A 27,622-nucleotide genomic window follows, 5' to 3' on the forward strand; every position below is an offset into this window, starting at 1 on the left:
CCCATTACAAATGAAGACACTTGGGCTAAGAAAAAATCGAACCACGATCTTGCCCAGGTCTCAAATTACACTGACCTGCAAATTAAAATGAACCCACTCTATCAATTGTGTGTGTGTGTGTGCGCACGTGCATGTGTGTGTGTTCTCAGAACATGAGGAGGCTTAATCAGTGTGGAAGTTATTATCAGATACCATAAATTGTTAGCTCTACCTTAGTTTGGTGAGAGAAATAGCCTCAAACATTCCAGTTTGAGTCTGTTAAACAAGTAAACCAGCAACTACAGCTAAGCGTCTTCTGTGTTTGGGATAATCACTACAATAGGAAGAACCGTGTCAAACATCTTCAACTAAAGGAGGGACAGCGAGGATTCGTTTGTACATCAGCCGGGTCCTACGGCCGCTTCTCTAGGGAAAGGCGTGAGCCTCTAGGCTTCTTCTGTGTACTTCTTGTTGCTTAAATGTGTCTCCACTAGGGGTGTGTAGCCTTTTCGAAGTCTTCTATACTGAAGGAAAAACAGCAGCACAAAAAGGCCAACCAGAGCCACCAACATTCCCATAACCACCAAGAGGGTTGTGGACCAACCTGGAGTTTCTTCAACTGCAATAAAAGCAGAAAAGAAGGGTTGACAATGGGGATTTTCATCAGCTGAATACTCTTAGAGAAGAAAAGAATACACCAATTTGTTTTTCACGTGCATTTTTTTGTTGATAAAGCAAAACTCTACCGGCCAGGATAAAATTTATCTTTCCCTTCCCCACCAACACTTTGTCATATCCAGAATTGTCTTTCTTGAGGAAATGGCATTCGATTATCTACATACAGCTGATTGCATTTTTAAATTTCTTACGACAAACATTTATACAGAATAAACCCTCCAAGGAAGTATATAACTACTTTCGTGAGTTAGAATCTCATTTGTTAAAGTGTGTGCTAAAACAGTATCTGGGGAACTGCAAAATATACAGTCCTCAAATGGAGAATTTCAGCTACTTCTCTACCTGTTAATAGGATGATAAATGTTTGAGACAGGTCAGATTGGCTATTATAACAGGAGACATTCAATAGCAGAAGCAGATGAAGTTTGCGCCCATTTAAATAGTTGTGAATGTAATCTGAATCTTCCACATGATAAATCTAATACTTGACTTAAATCTATTTTATAAGCACTCTCCACAAAATTAATGGATTTCATTTTAATATACTTATGCCAGTTTGTCATTTCTTTAAAAATCCCCTTCTCCTTGGTCAGCTATTCTTTTTTATTTTATTTTATTTTTTATTGCTTGTATGTATTTTTGAGAGACAGGGAGGGAGGGGCAGAGAGAGGGAGACACAGAATCTGAAGCTGGCTCCAGGCTCTGAGCCATCAGCACAGAGCCCGACACAGGGCTCGAACTTGTGAAAGGTGAGATCATGACCAAGTTGAAGTCTGGCACTTAACTGACTGAGCCACCCAGGCACCTCATTGGCCAGCTATTCTTAAATTCGATTTCTCTGACCCGGGTTCTTTACATCCTGCATTTGCCTAAATGTAAAATCCTCCTTCTGGGATTTTCCTCCAATTCCACAGATGGCCCCTACTCACCCTGAAACAATTTCTCCAAGAAGATTGTCGGTAATTTTTCTCCTCCTGTTACAATCCAACATCTGTTGCCAGAACCTTATTCTTAAAACACAGATTTTATTCTGCCATTTCTTTGCTCATGAATAAAAAATGATCGTTCTTTTAAATTGTGGTAAAACACACATGATATGTATTTAACCATCACAACTATTTTTAAATGCTCAGTTCTGTGGCGTTAGTGCATTCACACTGTTGTGTGACCTCACCACCATCTATCCACAGGATATTTTTCACCTTGCAAAACTGAAATAATATCTCCCCAATCCCCCAGCCCCCAGCCCCTGTCTCTATACATTTGACTACTCTAGATACCTCATATAGGTGAAATCATACAGTTTTTGCTGTTTTGTGACTGGCTTATTTCATTTAGCATAAGATCTTCAAGATTCCTTCATGTCATAGCATATGACAGGATTTCCTTCCTTTTTAAGGCTGAGTAGTGTTCCATCGCATGCATATGCTACAATTTGTTTATCCATCTAGCCCTGGGTAGACATTGAGTTCTTTCTTTTGTCGATTGTGAGTAATGCTGCTATGAACAGAGGTTTACAAATAGCTGTTGGAGTATTTGCTTTCGAATCTTTGCTGGATCATATGGTAATTTGATACTTAAGTTTTTGAGAAACTGCCATATTGTTTTCCGCAGAAGCTATATACCACATTACATTCCCCCCAGCAGTACAGGAGGGTTCCAATTACTCCACACAGCCTAAGTGACACTGGTTATTTACTGCTTTGTCTGTAATAGCCATCCTAATGGGTGGAAAGTGGCATCTCATTGTGGTTTCTGCCTAGCTTTTAAGGTCCCCAGTAATCAGATCCGAACTTAATGCGGGTAATCTTCTCCCCAAGCCTTCTTCTCCGACCAAGAGTCTTCACACAGTCCTTTATACAGACTGCACCTTTCACAGCTCTGTCCCTGCCCTTCTTCAGTCGAAAATGCTCCCTTCTTTCCACCTCACCTTCAGAAGATCCCCCACATCTTTGAATCTGATTCAAGAAGCCTTTCCCAAATCTTCCACTCCCTTCTCCGACCTTAGGTTACAGTTATGTCTCCTCAGAGAGGATTGTAAATTTCTTTGTCAGACCATTAAGTGAAACGTTAATTTGTGTCTTCTAATGAGTTAATGCCTTCTGGGCATATTTAGACTCTCAATCTATACCTGTTAATTAGCTGATGTCAGAGGAAATGGAAGAATGGGCAAATGCACATCCCAAACTTTTTGATTATTACTATGTTCAATTCCAGAGAAAAAAATGAAGTTTCAAAAAGATAGCTGTCCAAAGAAAGGAAACTTCAAATAAGTAAGGAGAACAAGTAGGCAAAGTTGCAGGACTAGAAGGAAAAACAAGGGACAGGTTCCAGGGCCTGAAAGACTCTGAAGTCAGAGAGAGATGTGAGCTCAGAAGTCATTGTGATTACATCATAGGCTGAGATTTAGGGAAGAGAAATAGACACAAACAGGGAAAACTCACCAGCAGATGGGCTGTGTGTTTTGGGGGATTCTTGACAAAGTAAGATATTTTTTTATTGTTTTACCTTTTCTCTCTCAGCCTGTCCTAAGATGGTTTAAATGGCACGTGGCACCATACTGGGGTCTCAGCAAACAGAAAAATAGGTGCCTGTGTATAGACACTTATCAAAATATCCTCCCATATTCTGACAAGTGGGAAAAGCTAATAAAAAAATCTGAAGCTTAAAAACATGACTTAAAGAACGGTGATGAAGAACACAGGTGAAGCCCCATGTAGTCCAATGCGTTGGCAGGCCAACATCAATCTCATAAACCCACCCAGCACGGGTGATATGGGCTAACTGGAAGCAATTGGTGTTGTCACAAGATAATGCAGGAGTGGATGAACAAACAACACAATCCTGTCTTTAATAAAATTTTGATAGTGTGTTCATCTTTTTTGCATTAACTTTGATTTCTGAAAAATATTGCATTGCATTATTATTTATCTCAATTCCTGAATTTTTTCTGTCTCCCCTTGAACTCTGTGCTCAGGGCAAGTACTGCACTTGCCTAACCCTGCATGCAGGCTAAATATATATATATATATATATTGTAGAAAATTGCCAACTGACTTAACCAAACCTGAGTACATCAGTGTAAGGTCTTGGTTTATATTTTGAAAAAGAAAGAAAAGTTCTTTAGAAGATGCATGAATTACCCACTTAGAAGTTGCATTCATTACCTGGTAGATCGATGGCATAGCTGTAGCCAAGTTGGTCTGCAGTTAAAAAGAACTCCACATTAGTCACGGGAGGGAAGAAAGGAACCATGTTGTACATCCGATTGTGGCCAATGGGCGCCAGTTCCTGAGGCCAGGCATCCACAGGAGGATTGGATCTTTTCATCCACTCATCAAAAATGGCATCAGTAAAGGAATGAAGTACCTACAAGACAGTTGGACACATGGCATTTGACATTGACCTGTCTGTTCCAATCAGGCCAATCAGATTGGAGCTTTCTTTAAAATGGAATGGTGTTCTTCTTGACATGAGGAACTTCTTTATACCCAACTTTATCTTAGTGACATAACCACTGATATTTTTAATTCAGTTTTCAAGGCTGCATGGCATCTCTCCAAACAGGATCATAAACCTCTTTGTCAGTGAACAAACGAAAGTTCATTTGCAGATTTAACACTCATTTGGGAACATCTGATGCCTTCAGTAAATAAGTGTTAATTATTAAGTTGAGAATAAAGGCAAGTATGACAAGATAGATATCCTACTCAATATTCAGAAGCTTTGGTTTTAACAAAAGAGAGAGAGGCTGTGTTTAACAATGTTGCAACACAGACAGGAAGGAAGGAAGGAAGGAAGGAAGGAAAGAAAGAAAGAAAGAAAGAAAGAAAGAAAGAAAAGGAAGGAAGAAAGGAAGGAAGGAAGAAAGAGAGAGAGAGAAAGGAGAGAGGGAGAGAGGTGGAGGAAGGAGAGGAAGGAAGGGGGGAAGGAAATCTTCAAAATAGGTTTTCAAATTATTCTCACCAGGTCCAATCTTCTATATACTCATTTTGTAACCCTCTCATTTGGATTTTGGGTGTTATGCTAGCAAAAGAGAATCTAAAAAATGCTGTGATGTTCACAGTGCTCATTTTTATTTCCTCAAGGAAGCTATTAAAGTCCTTTTCAAATACAGCAATTATTTCATGTTTTAAAATATTTAGTAGCAAAGTTTCCACATTTATAGCCCCAATTTTGCAACAGGACATAAATGTGAGAGTTCAGTTCAACCTTTATGCTGGGTTCCTCTTTTTATTCTCAGACTGTAAGTTCAAGGACTTATGGACACTGTCCCCTTCTTTTCCCCTGGGTCCCAAGTGACTATCATCCGAGAACCTGTCACATGGGCGCAGGGAGGTACTTATTCCAATAAATGCTTATTAAATGAATTCATTCACCCAACCACCATTATTCCTTGTACTCCAATTAGAACACTAGCCAAATTTTACTATAACTTGTTACTTATTTATCTATTTTCCTCAATAAGACCCTTAATTCCTAAAGGTCAGAGAGCAGGTCTTTCTACCTTTGAAGCATGACCTTAGCATGCAACCTGGACAGAGGTGATGTTTAATAAGAAGTTGTTGCCTAAAGACTGTGCCGGGAAAAGTCGTTTTATCTTTTGTACAATTCAACTAAACAGGCCCCTTTCTAGCTGGTGCTGTTTCCTCAGCTTGCAATGCTGTTTCATCTGTTTTCTGACATCGGTTCATCAAGGACCAATGCAATGGTTCCTGCCCTCGAGTATCTTCCCTCATGGCTCCCAGTCTGAATTCATAGTTCTTTGCACTTAGCACCTTTAACTGCATTGCCCTCCTGGCTTATGTTACTGTTGTTAATTTAGTCAATAACACTTTCAAATCTTACCCAAGGTTCCTGGTGGTTGGTTGTCCCTATCAGGCAACAGCCTGTATTGTCTCACATGGATACACAGAGGGTAGTTAAAGGAATCAAGTCATTTACTCAAGGGATAGTTTTTTCCCCTGAATGGATTTTTACAGTTCATGGCAAAGACAATCATCTTAAGAAACAAAAACATCAAATGTTAAGACCCAGGCCGGGCCTTTGCAGAGATAAAAGATTTTTGTGAATTCTGAAGTCTCAGCTTTGAGTAGCAAAATTGAAGTTTCAAAGAAATAAAGGCGTAAAGTTTAAAGCAACAGCTTTGGAAGACACGTGATATTGCAAATGATCAATGTTTCCTACAAGTAGAGTTTAGAAAAAGTCATCTTTGAGAAGGGGCATCAGCCCTGGAAAAAGGACTATGTGTTAGCTTTGGTGTAGGTCCCTGAAAAGGTTCCTCATGTCCTGGGAACTCCGGATAAGGTTAGAAGGTTCCCAGGGAGAGACGTTGTGCTTCCTCCTCTAGCTGTAACCTGGGGAGCCTGCCAGGCTTAAACACAGCTTTCACTGTAAGTATGGAGCCCACGCAGTAGGGGTGGAATGCCTAAGGACAGCAAGCACTCCTGGTTGCTTACCAAACATCCATTCTCCTCTTCTTCCGTTGTAACTTGCTTTGTATTTTGAGTGAAGCAATGTATCAAATTATCCCTGAGATTGAACTAGGTGTCTCTGGATCTGACTTCTAGGAAAGCTCTTTAAAGGTCATGGTCTCAGCTTAAGAGTGTCCCCCTTTCCCTTTCCATTTTTCTTTGCTGCTTCATGGAACATGGATGTGATAGTTGAAGTTGCCGCAGGCATCTTAACAGCCAACTAACAAAGTTAGGAAAAGAGGTCACTCACCAAGGAAGGTAGAGCAGAAAGACAGAAGGGTCCATGATGACTGTGGAGATACTACACCAGCCCTGGACTGCCCGCCAGTGGGGCTCTTTTACACAAAGAGAAAAATAATCCTCTTTTTTGCTTGGACTTCTATAACAGGTTTTCTGTTCTAAGCAGCTGAACCAAACCCTACGTGATACATAGAAAAAGTATCTAGGGGTGTACCAGAGTGCATTTTGCAAAGAAACCCACACAATATCTCGAGCTTTTAGATACTGAGTTCAAGTCAGAGATCAAACTGTGATTAGGAAAAGAGAGAAGGGATTCTCAAGACATGGAAAGATCCAGATTCAGTACTGCAAGAGGCAAATAACTCTTGGAAAGCACCAGAATTCACCCAGTGCAAAGTGTAAATAATTAAGGAGGAGACAAGACTCTGCAGCAATTCATAATTTGGGGAGATAAAAGAACAGGAGAAAAGTAATAAGGAGAGATTATAGGTCTCAGCAGGGCTATAAAAACATTATACAATAAATGCTCTGGTAGGAGCTATACACAGAGTAGCCAATTTATAGAATGTAGTAAAAACAGGCGAGTGTGTGCTAACGAGATGCAAAGAATGCGATAAACACAATACCACAAGCAATAACATATCCCCCACAATAAGAAGTCATGCAAGCTGTAGAATAGGTATTTTTGTTAGAATTGTGAACATTGTTCTTGAACAAGATGCCTTCAATTGCTCTTGAGAAGCTAATAGTATCTTTGTTTGACACGAATTAAAAGCGAGCTCGGTTAATCTCTTTTTAAGGGCCAAATGTAATTTGAGGGTAACAAATAAAAGCAAAAGTAAACTAACAGTACACCGATGTTGCCTTATGTCTGCTACGGAGATACATAGCTATATTTCCAAATTAAAAATGGAGCGCTTCAGGGGTGCCTCAGCAGCTTATTTGGCTGACTGTCTGACCCTTGATTTCAGCTCAGGTCATGATCCGAGGGTCATGGGATCAAGCCCTGTGTTGGGCTCCTCACTGAGTGTGGAGCCTGCTTAAGATTCTCTCTCTCCCTGTGCCCCTCTCCCCTACTTGCACTCTCTCTCTCTCTCTCTCTAAAAATAAAAAAATAATAATGATAAAATTAATTGAGTGTTTCAGAAATGCGGTTACAAATTTTGGTACACAAACCTAGTCTCTCTTGCTCCAACAAACTAAGGAAGGTACAGGAAGAAAAAAGTTTTACCTTGGAGGCAGTATTGAAGAAAATGTGATTCTGCGGGCTTTCAAGGTAAAAATTTTTAAATGCAACCCTTGCAGAAGAAAGCAATTGATCAACGGCTGTTGTGCTTATAGACATAAAGAAACTGGGGTAAAATACAGGGAAAGCTTCTCTTTTTCGGGATCACTGAAGGATAAAGTTATTATCAAACCTAACCTTCACTTAGATGTCTATACGTTCGGATTCCTGCCACAATGACCACAAAGACACTGGTACATCACCAAAGACCAGCACACTGGTGCTGGTGATGTCCAGAAGACATCAGTCATGGTCAAAGTCAGTATTATTGTGACAATGCTCTGCTCGTCTGAGAACTCATATGTAATCCCTCAGAAGTCACACAATAGACCCTGAGTTTCATATGGGAGGTTCCAATTTAGAACTTAGAGTGGAAGGCACAAATAAAAAGTCAGGTTGGGGGGGGCGCCAGGGTGGCTCAGTCGGTTGAGCAGCTGACTTCGGCTCAGGTCATGATCTCACAGCTCATGAGTTGGAGCCCCGTGTCGGGCTCTGTGCTGACAGCTCAGAGTCTGAAGCCCGCTTCAGATTCTGTGTCTCCATCTCTCTCTGCTTACCCCCTGCCCCTGCTCGCACTCTGTCCCTCTCAAAAATAAACATTTAAGAAAAAATAAAAGTTAGGTCGGAATTTCTAAATAAGAGAATTCCTGATGGTAATTCCTAAAAAAATGAGATCTCATCCCGCTTACGACTTTATGATAATATGTATGTATTCTTGCCTTGTTCTAGCAAGAATCTGAAGCAATATGCGATCAGAATGTTGGTTTCACACTTCCCTAAAGAAACCATATGTAACAGGCATGAAATAGTTCAACAACACCCAGCTTCCACTGAGACTACGCTGTGCCACAAGGAGGCGGATAGGCCCTACGCAGCACATTTAGTGAGACAAGAAACAGTCATAAGAAAAAAGGACATTTTAGCACTAATAGTCTTGCAGGCAGTGCTCAGCCAGGATGTTGTGTGTTTTCCATTTTGCTCATACGTCTTCTCCCTATCCTTCCCTAGCCACTCTCTCACTGCATTCTGAGCAGACAGAATGGAAGACATCTTTGGGCATTTTGAAGGAGTCCCGTAGATAGTCCACATATACTTGTATTATAGCATTTTATGCACAGTATACATAAGCGTACTTAGAATATATATAGCATAATTTATTTAAAAGCATGTATTTAAAAAGAAATATCAGTTATGTATGGTGACAGATGTAACTAGACTTACTGAGGTGACTGTCTTGTGATATATACAAATATTGAATCATTAGGTTGAACACCTGAAACTAACTTAATTCTACCTGTCAGTTATATCTCAATTAAAAAAAAAAAGAAATATCAGTTGAGCCTTTGAGGAAGAAAGCTTATATTTCAAGGATTAAACTTGGAACACATGCAAACAGAGGACTACAAGAAGTTCAGCTATTAGGACGACAGCTTTAAAAGAAGTCATTGTATGTCATAAGCAGGTGGGAAAGAGGGAACCACAGGGATGTTAGAAGAGATTCTAGATAAGAACTGAGGTACTCCCAGGGCATGCGTGTCTAAGGGATCACGAAAGCACTAGGAGAAAGGAACCCACATCAATGGTCTAACCACCTTAGATTTACATAGAAATGTGGTTTGCCATTATGCTACTTAATTTCATCCATAATGAAGTGTATATAGTTCATTTCTCAGTATAGGCTGAGTTCTCAATAGAGCATGGGTTTATCCGTATAAAGTATAGAGTTGAAAGGAATTTCTTCAGGTACCTTTTAGCTCCTGCCAAGTTCCAAAGCCAAACTCTCTCCCAGACTGAGTGAATAGAAATCCTGCCACCCTGGGAGGCCCAGCTCAAGCGGATGGCCAGCCACCAATACCTCGGCTCTCATAAAACTCACCAAGATGTTACACTACTTAAGAATTAGTGACTTTATCTGAGACATTTAAAAATACATGTATTGTATAAATAAATGTAGCATTTTAAAAACTGGAACATTTAATCATGATAAAACCAATGCCCTCTCTTTTCAAAAGCCAAGCAAAATTATTCAAACTTGCCCTTCACCAATTAGTGTTAATTCCTATTAACATGATCTAACAGGACTAAATTTCCTCAGCTATAATAAAAGCTATTGTGAAAGGATTAAATTAAGATTGTCTAAACTGACAAAAAGCAGATTGTAGCTAGAAGACTCAACACGGGGAAATTTTTTTTCTTTTCTATAGCATTGTTTAAGTTTTATTTAAATCCAAGCTAGGTAACAAATACGTCATAATGGTCTCAGGAGAATTTAGTGATTCATCATGACATATGACACCCAGTCTCATCCTGACAAGTGCCCTCCTCAATGCCCATCCCCGATTTAGTCCTGCCCCCACCCAACACCCCTCCAGCAACCCTCAGTTTGGTCTCTATATTTAAGCATCTCTATGGTCTGCCTCCTTCTCTGTTTTTATCTCATTTTTCCTTGAACATGGGGAAATTTTTGAGTAGGAAACTTATCTAAAGATCTCTGCTCAGCCACTTACTGGTTCATACACTCTTGTACACATTTTTTAGCCTCTCTGACCTTCATTTTCCCCATACTTAACATGAGGAGGGCAGTCTAGTACACACAGTTTTGTGAAGTTAGAGATTGTGTTTGCATGATGCCTACTATAGAGACTGGCACATTAACAGATGCTTAGCAATGTAAAGTCTCCTAACAAAACGCACCGAGCACCAACTTAGTGCCAGGTACTGTTCTAGACGCTGGGTGTGGTGTCAATGATCAAAGTGACTTCCCAAACCCTAGTGAAATGTAGAAACTACATTTTTGTATGAACAGAGAATTCGATTTACGGGACGACTAAAATGTCAGAAGAAGATGTGGTATTTTGTTACTGACTTACACAGAGAACAGATCGCTTTCACTAATTCTCTTATGAACCTTTAGTTGTTCTTTTTTGTCTTTCCAAAAGTCATTTTCCGACAAGAACAGATAGATCACAAAAGGAAACGTAAATTCATGAAAAGATTCTGAACTTCATTATGCAAATTAAAGCTCACTGAAATACCATTTTCACCTATCCCATTAGCAAAGATGAAAAAGTGGAATAGCACACTGGATTAATGAGAGAGAGTTGGGGAATTGCCACTCTGCTGCATAGCTGGTTGGAGGGAAAATTATTCAACCTTAAGGAGGGTCATTTGGCAATATCTAGTGATGTTTCAAATACACTTATTTTTTTTTAATTTTTTATTACATTTGTTTATTTTTGAGAGGCAGAGAGAGACAGAGTGCGAGCGGGGCAGGGGCAGAGAGAGAGGCAGACACAGAATCTGAAGCAGGCTCCTGGCTCTGAGCGGTCAGCACAGAGCCCGACGCGGGGCTCGAACCCATGAACTGTGAGATCATGACCTGAGCCGAAGTCGGACGCTTAACCGACTGAGCCACCCAAGCACCCCTCAAATACACTTATTTAATCTGTGACCTAGCAATTCTGTTCTCACTTACCCTACATGCTCATGCACTGTAGCATTGCTTGCAAAGCAAGAGACTAGAAACCACCTACATGCCCATCGATAAAAAGCTGGTTAAAAATTTCAGGATAAATCTGCACTGTAGAATACAATACAGTCATTAAAAAGGAATGAGAATGCCCTTCCTAAATGGATACAGAAAAATTTAGAATAAGTATAAAAAAAGAAAAGGAAAGGAAAAAAAACACAAAAAAATGAAGTCACAGAATGTTTCTAGTATGCTACCATTCAGGTAACGTATTTGTATATTCATAAAATATATCTGGAAGAATAGGAAAAAATGATAATGGATAGCCTAGAGAGACTTCATTTCATTTCATGTCTTTTATATTTGAACCTCTTATGAGTATTATCTATTTTTAAATTTTTAAATGAAAACATTTAGGAAACTATGTAACAACCTAAAATGTGTGCATTATCATGGCAATTGTGCAAACATAGACTATGAGAGGAAATAAGCAGAAAATTGAGATGGAATTATAGACATGTAAAAACTTTTTTGCCAATATTTCTGTAACTATAAATCATTAGAAATCATAAGCTATTAAAAAATTTAAAGTGACATAAAACAACAGTAATTTAAATACTCAAGGTATTAGCCTAATTATGATTTTTCTTTCATAAGAAGGATAAATTAAATGGATCCATTTTTAAGTGCTTCACTCTTGGGAAGAGAGAAGCAAAATGTCCTATATACATCTTTTTAAAATTTTTAACGAGGGGCACCTAGGTGGCTCAGTCAGTTGGGCAGTTAGGCATCTGCCTTTGGCTCAGGTCATGATCTCACAGTTGGTGAGTTCGAGCCCTGCATCGGGCTCTGTGCTGTCAGCGCAGAGCCTGCTTTGGTTCATCTGTCCCCTTCTCTCTCTCTCCCCCTCCCTTGCTCCTGCTTGCTGTTTCTCTTAAAGAATAAATAAACATTAAACATTTTTAATAAAAATAAATTAAATTAAATTAAATTTTTAACTAAACGCATACTAACTTAGAAACATTTTATACTTGTTATGACCTATTAATTAGGTCATGATGACCTAATTAATGACCCATTAATAAGGGAATTAACTTCATGCAGTCCATTAGATTTTTGTTTGGGGAAACTCATTTTCTCTTTTCTTGCTTTATATTCCTAAATTAATGGAGCTATCTTAGGCAACCATTACTCACTGTTAAGAAACACAAATGATGATAAGACTACTTATACATCTTATCCCCTGTAGAATTTTCAGTGTATAAGGTGACAAACACATGAGCTGTGCAGTGAGTATTGTATGTGCAACCTATGAATCCCCCAGCCACTTGAAATTGAAAATATTAGTGCTTGCCAAATGTACCTGTCTAAAAGGATAACATCCAAATGCAGCCCTACGAATAATAGCTTTGAAATTGGAAAGAAAATGTTAAGTCTCTGACATAGTTTCTTTCTTGGCAAGTAACTCAGCTACTTAACTTTAGGGTCTATTGGATTTCCTCCCTCCCCACCCCACCGCTTAGATAATATCTAAATTCAGTATTGAAGACAGCACTACTTAGCATTTCCGTGACCTAATCTTATTTTCCATGATAAATGTGTGCATTTCCGTCAATTACCTTATGAATTATTAGAACTTCAGAGACTGGTTCAGAGTTTTTTCCTGTATTTTAACATTATATCTTTTACTCATTATTGTGATCACATACAACTTTGTACCTCTCTTGCTTGAAGAGATTTCATGAAAATAATTTTAATAAGTGTGGTATGCAATATATTTGCATAAATTGCCTCATGAATTTGAAATTCTAGAAGCTATCACTCTTTTAATTGAAATGCTTTAACCTGGATCTCAGTATGTGAAAAAATTATTTAAGGCTGAATTGGCTTCAACATGAAACCCTAGGTAAGTAGCCTAAAGAAACTGTGAGTTCTGGAACTCATGCCCAAACATTATTCCTTCCGTGCCTGCAAAGAGAGGCTTTGGCTTTCTGTCTATTTACATGCACATGACAACAGATACCAAAGAAAAACAGAATTTTAAATATTAAAGGTAGTAAAAGTAAGGAAGATAAGGATGATTGAACATCTAGTAACTTTGAGCTACATGTAAGTCACAGAATTAGAATTCCTCATCCATAAAGCCCTAATGTGAGCTCCCAGCTAGAGCAGGAATGAAACAGACTAAGGAGATAGTCCTACAGAGAAGGGACATTTAATTCCTTAGAGCAAGAGTTGGCGAACTAAAAGCCTGTAGGCCAAACGAAGTTCACCACCTGTTTTTTAAATAAAGTTTTATTAGAACACCACACTCATTCATGTACTGTCTATGGCTGCTTTCACACTACAGTGGCAGGGGTGAAGTAGTTACAACAGAGATCATTTGGCCTGCAAACCCTAAAACATGTGCTATCGATAGGGCCATTCACAGAAAAGTGAATGAAGCCCTACGTGCTTACTAGGCATCCTCCAAAGAGGGAGATAAGAGGTAACAATCCTTGAAACTTAGGATGCTGAAAAGCAAATTACCAGCATCGCCTTTATTTCCTTTACTAGCAGAGAAAGGTCATGTGGGGGTGTATAATCCGTAATCAGTCAGAAGATTCTACTGTTCTCCCCCTAACATTTTGGAGTACTGGGTAAGGAGTGGTGTCGCATTTTTCCTCATGAATAGGGACAGTGTGTATGCATTATATTGTTGAAAACGTATGCTCTATAAAATCTTATTTAGAGAAATACAGGATCGGTAACGAGATGTGAAGTTATATACCAGAGAAGGGAGACACAAGAACTCCTTGGCATAGGCTGATGGCTGAGACAAGAGCCAGAAAAATGATATGAAATATCAAGTCAGAACCCATGAATGAGGCAAGCATCCTACAGAAGAGCGAAGACAGCTGTGGAGGCTTTAAACAGAAGCCCCCACCTTGCTGGAGGTTGGGACTAAGAGTCCACATTTCTGATGACCCCTTCGTGTTTTCCTACACACAAATATGAGGGCAGAGACGCTTTTTGGGGAAAAGAAACAGCTCCATCCACTGCTCTGTATCCAGATCTCCTATAACTCACCCTTGCCAGGAGTTCATCCATCCGGGAGCCAGAAAGCTATCTAGACCCTCACACCATCATGCAAGCTTAGAGCATTGTGAGCTATACCTTTACCCTCCTTCATATCTCCTTTTTTTTTTTGTACCTTGGGTGGAGTAAAAATAATAAATCACCTCTGAAATAACTCTGACTTTGTGCTTGTCAGTAAAATTGCCTTAGGGCACAACTGTCTGCTATGGAGAACAAGATAAAAAACCTTAATTAAGGTTTAGCAATTCAAAGCCAACATATAGTTCTCTAATTCTTTCCCAGCAACAACCATGAAACACATAGTTATTTTACGATAACTGTTGTGTTGTACTTGGCAGTTTCTAAAGCAGCTTCATATTATTCTAATCTATTAAGTGTTGCATTAATGAGCACACCCTCCTCCGACACCGGATCAAGCCCCGTGACCTGCACTTTGCAGAGTGCTCCATATAATTCAGTAAGACTCCCAAGGTTGCACAATTCAGGACTAAAGACAACTTACTTGACTTACAATCCATTGTTCTTTTGACTATGCCATGTGGCCTTCCAGGAGTCCAGAAAAACAAACTGCTATCAACTGATGGTTTCAGGATACACTGTGATATGGACTGAATTACGGCCCCCTCAAATTCATACGTTGAAGCTCTAACCCCCAATATGACTGTATTCAGAGATGGGACCGATAAACAGGTAATTAGCGTTAAATAAGGTCATATGTGTGGGGCCCTGAGAGGATGGGACTGGTGTTCCTATAAGAAGAAACACTAGAGAGCTCACTGCCTCTCTTTCCACTTAAGTACACATCACCAAAAGGCAGTGGTCTATAAGCCAGGAAGAGAGCTTTCACCAGGAACCAAATCATTCAGCACCTTGAACTTGAACTTTCAGCCTCCAGAACTCAGCAACCTGAGCTGACTAAGACCCATTGTTAAGATTAATACTAAGGTGAGAAAAACTCTAGGAAAAAAATAACATAAAGTTATTGCTACAACATACAATCTATACTAGATAAGAGTTTAAATTCAAAGCACTGGCAAAATAGAAAAGGAACGGTGTGAAATTTCTTCTTCTAATTGCTTAGAAACTCTCTCTCCAGGACACACAACCCTGAAGACGGGGTTAAAATAGTAGATGGTCAGTTAAGTATCTGTAAAGCAGAGACACTGCTTTAGGGGTTCAGCAGCTGAGATACAAATGTGTAAGATGTCTAAAGCTTCTACACCAACGCTGGCAAGCTGTACTTGAGGGGCGGAAAAGCAGCCTTTGGACAACCTGGAGCTGACCTGGCACTATCAGGGAGGCCAGGTGTTCTGCCGAAGGTAGAACAATCATGGGACATCAACATCAGACAAAGTCACCCTGTGACCCTCCGTGATGGATCAGGACAAAACCAAGGCAATTCTGCACCAGCGTCGGAGTGCAGACAAAAGTGAACAGTGTCCAAACCGCAAAATACCTAACGTGAACTTTAGCCCTTTCCTGGCTAATACGAGCGACTGCCACTGCTCTCTCAATTACTAAAAATTGTTGGGAGGGGCGCCTGGGTGGCTCAGTGGGTTAAGCGTCCGACTTCAGCTCAGGTCACGATCTCGCGGTCCGTGAGTTCGAGCCCCGCGTCGGCTCTGGGCTGATGGCTCAGAGCCTGGAGCCTGCTTCCGATTCTGTGTCTCCCTCTCTCTCTGCCCCTCCCCCATTCATGCTCTGTCTCTCTCTGTCTCAAAAATAATAAAATAAACATAAAAAAAAAAAGAATAGTTTAAAAAAAAAGGAGCAGCTCATTTATAGGCAGAATGCTTTGCAAAATCAGGGGGCCCAGGACCAAACGCCAAACAGGGCCGTGGACTTGTGTGCTGCTCCGAAGTTGCCAAGTGGTTGGGTTCCATGCAAGGGTCATGGTGGTCCCACCGTTCATCTTCAACACCACTCATCTGATCATTGAAAAATTATTTCCATTTTACTAATTTATTATATAAATTATGCTAAATTGTGATATGATTTATAATATCATTATGCTAACTTATGAATCCACCTCTGCACTATAAACTCCTGTCTGGGGTCATTCCAAAGCTAATCATCTCTAAAGCATGGGTTTCTAAAGAGGGGACTTCAAATGCCATATAACCACCTGTGTGGTGTAGAGTAAAATGAATTCACATATGAATACATCCCAATGTTCACACAGAGAAAACACACACACACACACGAAACCTTAATCTTTCTGAAAAGCAAACACATCCAAAGTATTATCTAGAAAATTTTCCATCTATTCTGAGCCTTTGAACATACCACAAAAATGGGATCATTGGCAGCAGAGTGTGGCAAAGCGCTTGTCCCGTTCAAGAAGGAATGAACCAAGTTATGCAGGCTCATCATTTGAGAGTCCAGGATCCCGTTTGCTTTATCAAACCCTTCCAGGGCATTCCTGAGAGAAATCAATATGTCAGCAACGAGAGTCACGATTGATAAAGGTCTCTTTTTATCGTTTCCAACCTAAATAATAGTCTTCTAACTTGAGATGGGGCAGGGAAAGGGGAAGCTCTGTCACAGCTCATTAACTGCAACTCAGTCCCAACCTTTAATAATGATCTTAATAAGGGGAGGGAACTCTTGATCACTGCTACTACTGCACTGCTCAGTGGGATTACACCTCTTTTATGTGTACTGTATGACCAATTTTTACCTTCATATCTGTCTCCCATGCCAGGCTATGAACTCTTAGAAGACACAGACTGTGTTTTCTTGTGATTTTTATTGCCAGGGATCAATACCATGCCCAGCACATGGCCAGTGATCAGAAATATTTTTTGAATTAATATAAAATCTTATATTCCCATTTCTCAACTAAACAGACCTCTGGCTTGAGAGTGAGAAATAAGTATGGATGTAAATAATATTTTAAACAAAGATGAATAGGGCTTCAAAAAGGCACGATGGATAGATTCATGGTCTGTGATCAGTTATATTCAGCCTTCGAAACATATCTCCAAATTTTTCTTACCCTTGTCTTTTTCCCCTCCCCATTTTGTAGGAAATTCAAATTGTCTTCATCCTAACTCAAGGATCCTCAGATTTAAGCGTACATGGGAATCACTGAAGAAAAACACATATTTCGTGCCCCACTTTCAGAGTTTCTGGTTCAGTTGGTGTGGGCTGGGTTTCACAATCTGTCTTTCCAACCAGCTCCCAAATGATGCCCATTATGGTGGTCTAGGCACCACACCTTGATAACTACTCCTTTAACTCAAATCTATAAAGATTACACTCCATTTCAATAGCATGTTTACTACAGGAAAAAAATGAATGCATACTCCTTCTCAAACCGTCTTAGGTGTCAGCCTTTACATGACCTTGGACACTACTTGAGGTCTGTGTCTAATGCTAACGCAGACTCTGAGCTCTGCTGCACTTAGCACAGCCTCTGCGTTTACATTCAGTTTACTCCTGTCCAGCCCCAAATAACACATCGGTTGTATAATTTACACACAGTTAGAGAGACCCTGGTTTGGAAGACCATGAATCTATCCACCGTGCCTTTTTGGAGCCCCATTCATCTTTGTTTAAAATCTTATTTACATCCGTACTTATTCCTTACAATTCTTAAAGTCTTTTTAGAGGGAGAGAATTATTAGTTGGCCTTTAAATTTCAAGTATTGTAATGTCATTGCTGTGCTATAATTTGAGTTGAATTTAGTCTGTAATACTCCTCGGAGATCTTAGACCTCACTGTTACGGTCTATGGCTGATAAATTTAAAAGAAAAGAAAAAGAAAGAGCATGAGCAAATGTTTTTAAATACTATATTTAATGAAGTACCCTGGTTCTGAAGACAGTGCTTATATATGTGCCATAATTAGAAATACAAAAGATGGTTTTGAATAGCTAAGTTAGAAGATATTAAAACCACACTACCCATTAGAGTGGGTGGATGATGAGTTTCCTAACAGTGGCCCCTTGTTATCCTTGCTCATCAAGCCCTTACTTAGCTTTGTAAATGACTCCCAACACTGGATTTCCTTCCAGTTCATTACAACCACAAGCATGAAAATCTAAAATATTGTAAACTGCCAGTCTAACAGAGCTCAGAGCACCAACCTGAAGCTGAAGGTAGAGTTCTGGAAGAAAGGGGGATTGTCAAACTTCTTGAGAGACAGACAATCTTGCACGTCTTTTAAAGTTGGCAATTTCTCACTGTTTCTTCCCACTTGATTTCTTCTCAACAGACCTTCGGAGGTTCCGTTACACAGGGTGACCCGGCGGTTATAATCATCTAGGCTAAGGGTTGTAAGGAGAGTGAAAATAGTATGTTTTAATTTGTGGCTACTATCATAACTTTGGGCCAAGCAAATCAAGCAAAAACTTAGTCATAATAAAATCTTATTATAGTTACCTTACAAGGGTCAAAAATATGTGGTAAAAGTACTATCTCCAAAAGTAATTACGGATTAAAGAGTTTCAAAAAACCAGATGCATAAAATATGCATATATATATGAAGATAAAGTACCATTCCGTTGGAAAGTAAGAAAGTTTATAAGCAAGATGGTGACTCCTAGGAGGTGCATTTGAATGATGAGTAACTGAAGAGAGAGCAGGGTGACCTGTTTTATACCCAGCTAAGCTAGTGTTGGCAGAAATGGCTGCATAAGGCTAGGAGAACATTTTAGGCAAACTGAAGGCAAATGAAGGCCACCGGAGTAAAAACAGACAAAACTAGGTAGAGGAGAGATATTAAGAAAAAAGTTGCATGAGAAAGTGTTCCAAGATGGCAGGGATAGCTATGTGGTAAACACAGAGGCTGAGAAGGTTCCACACCCATAAAAGATTACACTTTACAAGTTTGTTGTGGCCTAGAATTCCACCAGTAGAGCATTATTTCATTGCAGGAGATAAAATATCAAAGATGTTTCTGTGTGGGTTTTAATGGGTAAGGAGATAGTCCTGGGTCTGTGAGAATAGAATCAGTGCACACGTGAGGATGAAAGAGGCCAGTACCGAAAAACAAGGCAGAAAGGCCTCCAAGGCAGCATTTCCCAAGTGTGTGCCAGTGACACAGTCTGTGAAGTAAGTGTGTCAGAGTTGGGTGAGTTTAGGCTCCCTCTAAGAGTACACTTCCATAGGAAAGTCTCGGAGATGTTCTAAAATGTAAAACCTTTGTAACTCAGCATTCCTTAAATGTGTTTGATTGGACCACCTATTAATTCCCCAAGGAGCTATGAGAAATGGGGCTTTATGGGAGGGATTATGGCATCATGTCAAAAAGCACTTCTTACATCCCTGCATGTTGTAGGGCACTCTCCAGAGGGCTGCAGGAAAAGCTCAGAATGGAGGAGACAGGATCCCTGCCAACTTGACCTGCACCCCTGCAGACACGTGCACACCCACACTGGGGGTGTTGACAAGGAAGCTCGATGCCATGGAGCAAGAGAAAGACACAGGGTGGGGGAGCTAGAGCAGTCTGGTTAAAAACAGGAGGATTTGGAGGAAACAGGTGAATAAAGGAAGGCAGAAGAGCCTTGTGGGGAATTTTTACTGAGATGTGTGCCAGGGAAAAGAAACCAATCTAAGGGATCATGGAGGACAGGGTTCCCCACGCGCGGCAGGTTGCTCATCTGCTTATGTGTTCTTCAGTATTTCAGAGATCATTCTCCCCTGCCCCATCCCTGGTCCCTCTCAGCTCACCATCGCCCGATGGTCCAGCCATACAAGACTGCTTCCAGAGACTTCTATAGCTTCATACATAATGTTCCCTCCGCCTAGGACACACTCACCACCCCACCCTACATCTGCTTAAGGTCTGTGCCTCCGTATCTTAGAGGATTTCCCTGCCTCTCTTCTTGGCTTTCCACTTATACCTATCATGATACTTTTCATGCTGTATTGTAATTTGTTTACACACGATCTGCCTTTGTAAACATAAAACCATAGTCAAATGGGAAGCTCTTTTATCCATCCTTGTATTGCCAGTACTATTTCGCTGCTTGGAATATGATCAGTGCTTAAGAATGTTTGGCTGAATGCAGAAACTACTTCTAATTTTAAAACAGTTGATCTAGGGGCGCCTGGGGGGGGGGGGCTCCGTTGGTTGAGCATCTGACTCTTGATTTGGGCCTGGGTCATGATCTCACAGTTCGTGGGATTGAGCCTCGCATCTGGCTTTGCGCCGACAGTGTGGAACCTGCTTGGGGTTCTATCTCTCCCTCTGTGCCTCTCTCCTGCTCGTGCTCTCCCTCTTTCTCTCACTCTCAAAATAAATAAACATTAAAAAAAAGAAGAAAACACTTGATCTAGAAATTATGACCAAGCACATTCAATTCCATACCTGCATTTTTTTTTATTAAGGGGCTTAGAATTTTTAAAAATCCTACCTCCTTCAGGAAAATAATTTTCAGCAACACGGAAACAGAACTCAACACACATTAGAAATGGAAATATAAAGTGCCTCTCCATCTCTCAGACATAAGAAAATGTGGTCTCTGTATTTCCATTGCAGGTATATATGCCATTACCTATCACAGATAACTTCCCAGCTGGAGAATCTTGAGTTCTGACTAATTAGAGTTGGATCATCTTGTCTTGCTGCCCCAAACAGCTGGTCTGTGCACACGTCACACTCGTTCTTTCCAGTGGCAAAGTTCCAGTAGGGCAAAGCAAAGGACTCGTTGCCAATAAGGCGCTAAAAGCAAAGGGCAAGCCTAGTTATTTAACTCATAGTATCAAATACAACAAGAAAGCATGGAAAGCAAAGACTGTTATAGGTCTTGACCAAATGCAAAATTAAAAGTACCCAATGCATAGTTTTGACCAACCTGGAGATCCCTTTCCAGCCACAGCAAATGGTACCGGTGCCAGGTAACGAAGGCGGGTCCTTGGTGTGAGAAGTCTATGGCCTTGTATGGGCGCCCTGGTCCTAAAGCAATTGGGAAACATGCTAAAGATCGTGGAATAGAATTTTTCAAATGTCAAACCCTTACCCCATTGGGATGGGTCTACAGAGCCAATAAGTCCATGCTGTTTTAATTGAAAAAAAATTGTTTGGTTTTGTCATTTATCCCTCTGAAAGCAACAACAGCAACAATAGAACAATTTCGGAAGCGACTAACACTTTTAGGATAAATTCTCCTTCATCTCTCAGAAGTTTGATTGTCAACAGAGATCGAGAGAAATTCAGGTCACTTTCAGCTTTGAGAGCCCTGACATATATTTAATTTTTAAGCCACATTTCATTAAGATGAAATAAAGGTATCCAAAGGAATAGACCACGAAGCCCTCAATGAAATACGTTTTCAAAAGACATTTATCAACCTGCTCCTTATAAATGCACACATTCATAAGGGAGGGATTAATTAATAGTAAAGTAACTTCAACTGCACTTAGTCCTAATTCAGGCATTTATGAAACTGGGAAGAACTTTCTGTTCTTTTGGGTTTTGCCTCAGCCATTGATCAGTTAAAACCACTAGCTGACAAGCATGGTCACCAAGACTAGAAGAGAGAGAAATACATCCAAACCAATTTGGCTGGCCATTGGAACTGCCAATTGTAGTGAAAAGCTGCGGGCAATTTAATGACCTCCTTACTGCCTGTTCTATGCTTCTTCGTCTTTCATAACAGCTTTTAGTGGTTATGTAGAAACTTTAGCTAACTTTAGTTCTTTTTCAAAGTGCCTATCATAACTTCAGAAAGCTGAACAGACACAAATATAAATTTAATTCCTAGATCCAACCAGAAATTATAGTCTTCTGTCCCTCCAGAGAGACTACTCTTTCATAAAGCAAAAATTCCTCAGAGTGATGACAGGAAAACTACACAGGTTTAGAGCCAGAAGAGCCTCCTTATCTATCGATAAAGAAAGACAAATGCTTACCCGAGAGCAAGATTTTAAAGGACTCACACTGAGGAAAGAATGGTTGTCACGGATGATGGCTACATCATCCTTTTTAAGTGTGTCAATTCAGAACGCAATTTAATATTCCCCAAACTAATGACGCAAAATCCAGCAATAGGGAACCAGTGATAAACCCAAAGACAGGCAATTCCCATGGGAATCTGACTATGCAAAGTGAACTTGATGTCTTCATGTGCCCTGACCCTAGCCAGGGACCCCAAAAGTGGGGGTGATAGGTAGAGCCAATCTTTCAGAACTGCACCGAGCAGAACTCAGAATGGATTCACACCCCCCTGGAATGTACTGATGTCTGCGGCATTCACTGACTCAATCCCAGCTGGAGTACACCATATTATGGGCACCATGAATGATGATGATCCGAAAGTCTAAAGACTAACACATGCGAGTTTAATGAAACGCACTCTCTCCGCACACTCTAATTCTGCACAGAGAAGCGTCATGTGCTTTAGCACATGTTCAGTTAATTCCTCTAATTTGAAGAAAAAGGTCAGAGAGGGCTTCCATGGCCAGATTTAGAATGTTTTCTTCTGGAATCAAAAGGAATTTGCCTCCTCCGCCCCACCGACTCTTGCCTTTGAGGGGAAATAGCTTCACAGAGGAGAGTTTAGACTTTGAACCCAAAACACGAACTCCAGGAGAAAACGTTTTCGAAAGTCAGCCAACGAACTGGTAGAAACTGCTCCACCCCAACTTCAGGCAGCATTTTGATAATCTGATGACTTTCATAAGCCTAACCCTTCCCTAAAGGTTGGTCTCTTGTTAATTCACCTGCCTGATTACTTCCTGCCCATCCACCCCCAGCCCCAAACCTATAGGAATATACCCTAAACTAAGGGGAAAACCCACCTAATAATGTATCTCTCACAGAGTAATAATGGAGCCACACAAAGAAATCATAAATGCTGGAGTTGGCGATCTGTGGCTGGGTCCCGTTGGGCCCCAGGAGGCCGAGCCAGTGTTGTGTGGTGATCACATAGTCAGGGTGTGTGGTGTTCTTTGCGAGGTCTAAGGCGTCCAAGAACTGCTCTCTCTCCTGAAGAGTCAAGGAATGGATATTCTTCCGAACAACAAGGGGTTTCCTTTCGTTGCAATCATGGCCGGTCCAGCCAAACCTGCAGAATCCACAGTGGTACCCATAAAAATGTCCTGGTTTATGTTCAAAAGAAAAAAAGAAAAAGGAGAGACAGAAGAGGAAGTCAGTTTATGTAACATGGAAGAAATTTCTGAATCTGAACACTGGGATAGTGAGGAGAAACTGAAGGTGTTTACAAGAAGGCAAGGAAAACCGATTTCCTTCCCTTATTCTCCTCTTGAAATGTTGCTATCTCCAAGTGAACCGAGTGCTAGAGAGTTTTGTAGAAATAGCCCCCGCAGGGGCGCCTGGGTGGCTCAGTCAGTTAAGCCTCTGACTCTTGGTTTCGTCTCAGGTCATGATCTCACGGTTGGTGAGTTCAAGCCCCAAGTGGGGCTCTGTGCCCTGACATCGTGGAGCCTGCTTGGGATTCTGTCTCTTCCTCTCCCCGTCTCACATGCGTGCTCGTGCACCCTCTCTCTCTCTCTCTCTCTCTCAAAACAAACAAACAAAAAGAAATACTCCCAGCAAAGAAACAGAATATGAAAGGCGTCACATGCTGTTACAGGTGGACTGTGTCCCTTCAAAATCCATAAGTTGAAGTCCTCACCCCCAGTTCCTCAGTGATGACTGTATTTGGAGCTAGAGTCTCCAAAGAGGTAATTAAGTTAAAATGAGGTCATTAGGTGGCCCCTATTCCAACACGACTAGTGTCCTCGTAAGAAGAGGAAATTCAAACGGCAATAGGTACAGAGAGACCATATGAAGACACAGGGAGAAGACAGCTGCGTACGTAACAGGAGAGAGACCTCAGAAGAATCTAACCCTGACAACGCCTGGGACTTTGGGCCTCCAGACGGCAGGACGGTGAGTTTCTGTTTGCCACCCAGTCCGTGGCACTCTGTTACTGCAGTCCTAACAAACTAATACACATGTGCCACCTTCCAAGCTCTCCTTCCTCTCATGCAGGCGTCCCCCCACCCCGGGTCCCCCCCACGCCCCCACCCCCAGGCTGCACAGCCATCTCGGACATGCACGCTACTGAACCCCGCCTTACACGTGCACGCTGCTGAGCCCCGCTATCCTGTGGCACTCACAGATGGGCCGACCCAGCGTGGTTCACTGATTTAGAGAAGGAAGGGAATATACACCAAGCTCAGGGCAGAACCCAAATAAATAAGCTGGTTGCCAGGAATTCAGGTGAAATCTAACATTAACAAAGCTGGTTTATTTCACAAAGGAGACAGAGTTAAGACAAAATCAATGGAGCCTGGCAGGTCATAAAGGTGAATTAGCTGCCATGATATCGAGACGTGCAAACCACTGCAGGGCTCCCCGTCTGTGGCACAAATGTCTCTGCTTTATCAACCCAGGGAATGAGCACTAGTCCTATGAGCTGAAGAGTTTTCTGATCAGCATCTACAGTTGAAATTATTTCAGCTTGTTCTTGACTTTGCCCTTTTTAGCCTCGATTATTGCCTTTGGTATGACCAACACCTCATTCCCTAGGTGGTGGTAAATTAGAGGGTAAATGTTGTAATATTTCTGGAGCAAAATGTTGAAGCAAAAGGGGATCATAATGCTTATCTCCCAGGGCATTAGAGGGATTAAAGAAAGCATTGATGTGGGAGACCAACTCTGCTCCCCTGCCCCTCCTCCCCCTCCTCTTCCCCCTACTCCTCCTCTCCTCCTATTCCCCGTCCTCCCAGACCTTTTTACTTGCTTCCCGCTCTACCTGCAGCACTTTTCCCTCATCACTTCTTTAAATTCCTCTTTGCCTGGTTATCTACTACTGGTTTCAGCCTCACAGCGGGTGGTCTACGAGGTCATCCTTGACTCTACATGTCAAGGTCAGATGTTTCTGCACTGAGCAACCCTGGTACCACATATTCCCCTTTCATTGCATTTATCACAATTATTGACTTGCTTCAGAGACAGGCAGCCAGAAGGCAGTTATCCTGCTGTCTAAGCCTGTGGCTGGCCTTGTACAAAATGACTGTTGAAGAAATAAGAAAAATATAAAGCCAAATTATCACAATGTACACTTTAAAAATCATACACTTTCGGGCACCTGGGTGGCTCAGTCAGTTGAGCGTCCAACTCTTGATTTCAGCTCAGGTCATGATCCCAGGGTTGTGGGAGTGAGCCCTCTGTTGGTCTCCACGCTCAGTGTGGAGCCTGCTTAAGATTCTCCCCCACTCCTCTATCTCTTTCTTTCTCTCTCTCTGCCCCCTCCCCAGCTCACGCTCTTTTTCTCTCAATAAAATAAAATAAAACAAAATAAAATAAAACAGAATGAAATAAAATGAAAATTGTACACTTTTATTTGTAGTCATATCTCAATAAAGTTGAATTTCTTTTGAAAAATAATTAAAAACAAAAGCGTATGAAGCATGTAGTAAATAATCCAATACAAGTAAAATTTCTTCTTCCTCTTTCTCCCTATCCTTCTGGATTAAAAGGAAAAGCAAGTCCGGTAAATCATTTGGATGAACTATAAATACCAAAACAGAGGTAAGTAAAAAATATTATGACCAGAGTAGAGACAGGATTATTTGAATTTCTAAAGAAAAAGAAAAATTTACAATAGCATGAAACAAAATGATTAGCACTTGTGCTACATAAGAAAAAAAATGCACAGGCCTCCTTTTCTATTAACCCAATGGATTTTTTAATGTTTACTTATTTTTGAGAGACAGAGAGTGCAAGTGGGGGAAGGGCAGAGAGAGACGGAGACAGGATCCAAAGCAGGCTCTGTGACCTGAGCCGAAGTCTGACAGTTAACCACTGAGCCACCCAGGTGCCCCTACACAATGCATTTTTTGATGGTTAAAGAAAATGTTGTTAAAAATATTATAAGTAGGAAGAATTTCTTAAGGTAATTTATTTGGGTTCTATGCTCCTTGTAACATACAAAATATCCTGTCTATACTCGCATAGTTCAGTTATCTGTATGTTTTAACACTGTATGAGAACATAAATAAAAAATACTAAAAAGAAAAAATCCTACTAGTCCCAAGACCAAAACATGTTTTTGAATGGTTTCAATTAAATTTACAAGTTAAATTTACATTGTCAAGTGAAGTTAAAGTTTACACGGATTACTAGAGTGAAGCTCTTAAATACAAATTACTTATAAATATTTATTGAGCAACTAGTATAGTCCCAGATGCTAAACAACATATTCCAGGGTTATTTTCCCCTAGGGTACCTACTAAAATTGTAGATCTGTTTCAAAACACCTTTGATTACAACGTATCACCTTCTCTGGCAACGCTCACAGGATTAGAGTATCTTTTGAGGAGTGAATGAAAAAACTGCATCCAAAAAATACTAAATATCCAACTTTCCAGCTATTTCCCTATAGGCAGATGATTGGAGATGAATATGTAGTCACAGCTTTACATTAGGAGAGTGAGTCCCTCCTTCAAAATGCTAAGGAATAACACACCTAAATTTTCTAATAATTCAAGACATTTCTACATTTAAATGCATAAAACTTGTCTTTGAGTTTTATTGAAATTGAGTAATTCATAACTTATGCCATGAGTTGTAATATTCCTGCACTTCCCTTATCACAATTATTTTTGGTTGCTAGAAACAAAATTATCAATAACTAATTATCTCCCCCATTTTTCATTCAACAGATAATTTATTAACACCTACTCCCTAAAGGGCAGGCAGAACTCAGCATGCCTCTCTCTGGGCTCCCAACTTGGTACGTTCAGAGAAGCTGCCATGCTTTGTAACTTTGGACTCAACTTCTCCAGACCTGTCATACTGGGATAAGAGCTCTACTTCATAGAGTTCTTACGGGAAACAAGCATGTTAATATATCGAGCACTTAGAACAGTGCCTGCTACAGAGTAAGTTCTATATTAAGTGTCATTATTAGTAGATGCCACTTAACAAGCAGTATTGGAACTATTTGTCTTCCTGTCTGTCTTCGCCATCCGCTACACTATGGGCACCTTCAAAATCATGTTGGGTTTTCTTCCCTCTTTGTACCTGAAGGGTCTAGCATAACTGGTGCTACATAAACATCAGTTGGGCGGGTAATGAATGAATCAATGAGTAATTGCATAAAAAGCATTAGGCACTAGGAGATACAAATGCAAATAAGGTACAATGCCACCATTCAGGAGATGAAGGACATTGGGGGGATGGGCTAAATGGGTGGGGGGTATTAAGGAGTGCACTTGGGATGAGCACTGGGTATCGTACGTAAGTGATGAATCACTGGTCGGACTCCTGAAACCAATACTACGCTGTATGTTAACTGATTTGAATTTAAACAAAAACTTGGAATAAGTAAATAATAAAACAGAGGGGAAAAAAGAGGGAGGATGTGTGCGCAGTGAAACACCAACGCAAGTCTAACTACGGGAAAAGTGAAAACGGAGGAACAACCCAAACACCACAGAACACAAAAGACAAAATGATGA

General features: G+C 40.6%; 1 protein-coding gene across 1 annotated transcript in view; it reads right to left on the reverse strand.

Annotated features, from left to right (window-relative positions):
* Window positions 1-425: 425 nt before the first annotated feature.
* Window positions 426-27,622, reverse strand: part of DCT (dopachrome tautomerase) — a 31,966-nt gene continuing 4,769 nt past the window's right edge. The window contains exons 2-8 of the mRNA XM_047869413.1: window positions 22,952-23,251; window positions 21,007-21,107; window positions 20,707-20,873; window positions 18,295-18,474; window positions 16,490-16,625; window positions 3,825-4,026; window positions 426-598 (exon numbers count right to left, since the gene is read on the reverse strand). Of these exons, the coding sequence (XP_047725369.1) occupies window positions 426-598; window positions 3,825-4,026; window positions 16,490-16,625; window positions 18,295-18,474; window positions 20,707-20,873; window positions 21,007-21,107; window positions 22,952-23,251 (1,259 nt within the window). The remainder of the gene's footprint in view (window positions 599-3,824; window positions 4,027-16,489; window positions 16,626-18,294; window positions 18,475-20,706; window positions 20,874-21,006; window positions 21,108-22,951; window positions 23,252-27,622) is intronic.

Source organism: Prionailurus viverrinus, chromosome A1, assembly GCF_022837055.1.
Source record: "Prionailurus viverrinus isolate Anna chromosome A1, UM_Priviv_1.0, whole genome shotgun sequence".
NCBI classification, from domain to species: Eukaryota; Metazoa; Chordata; class Mammalia; order Carnivora; family Felidae; genus Prionailurus; species Prionailurus viverrinus.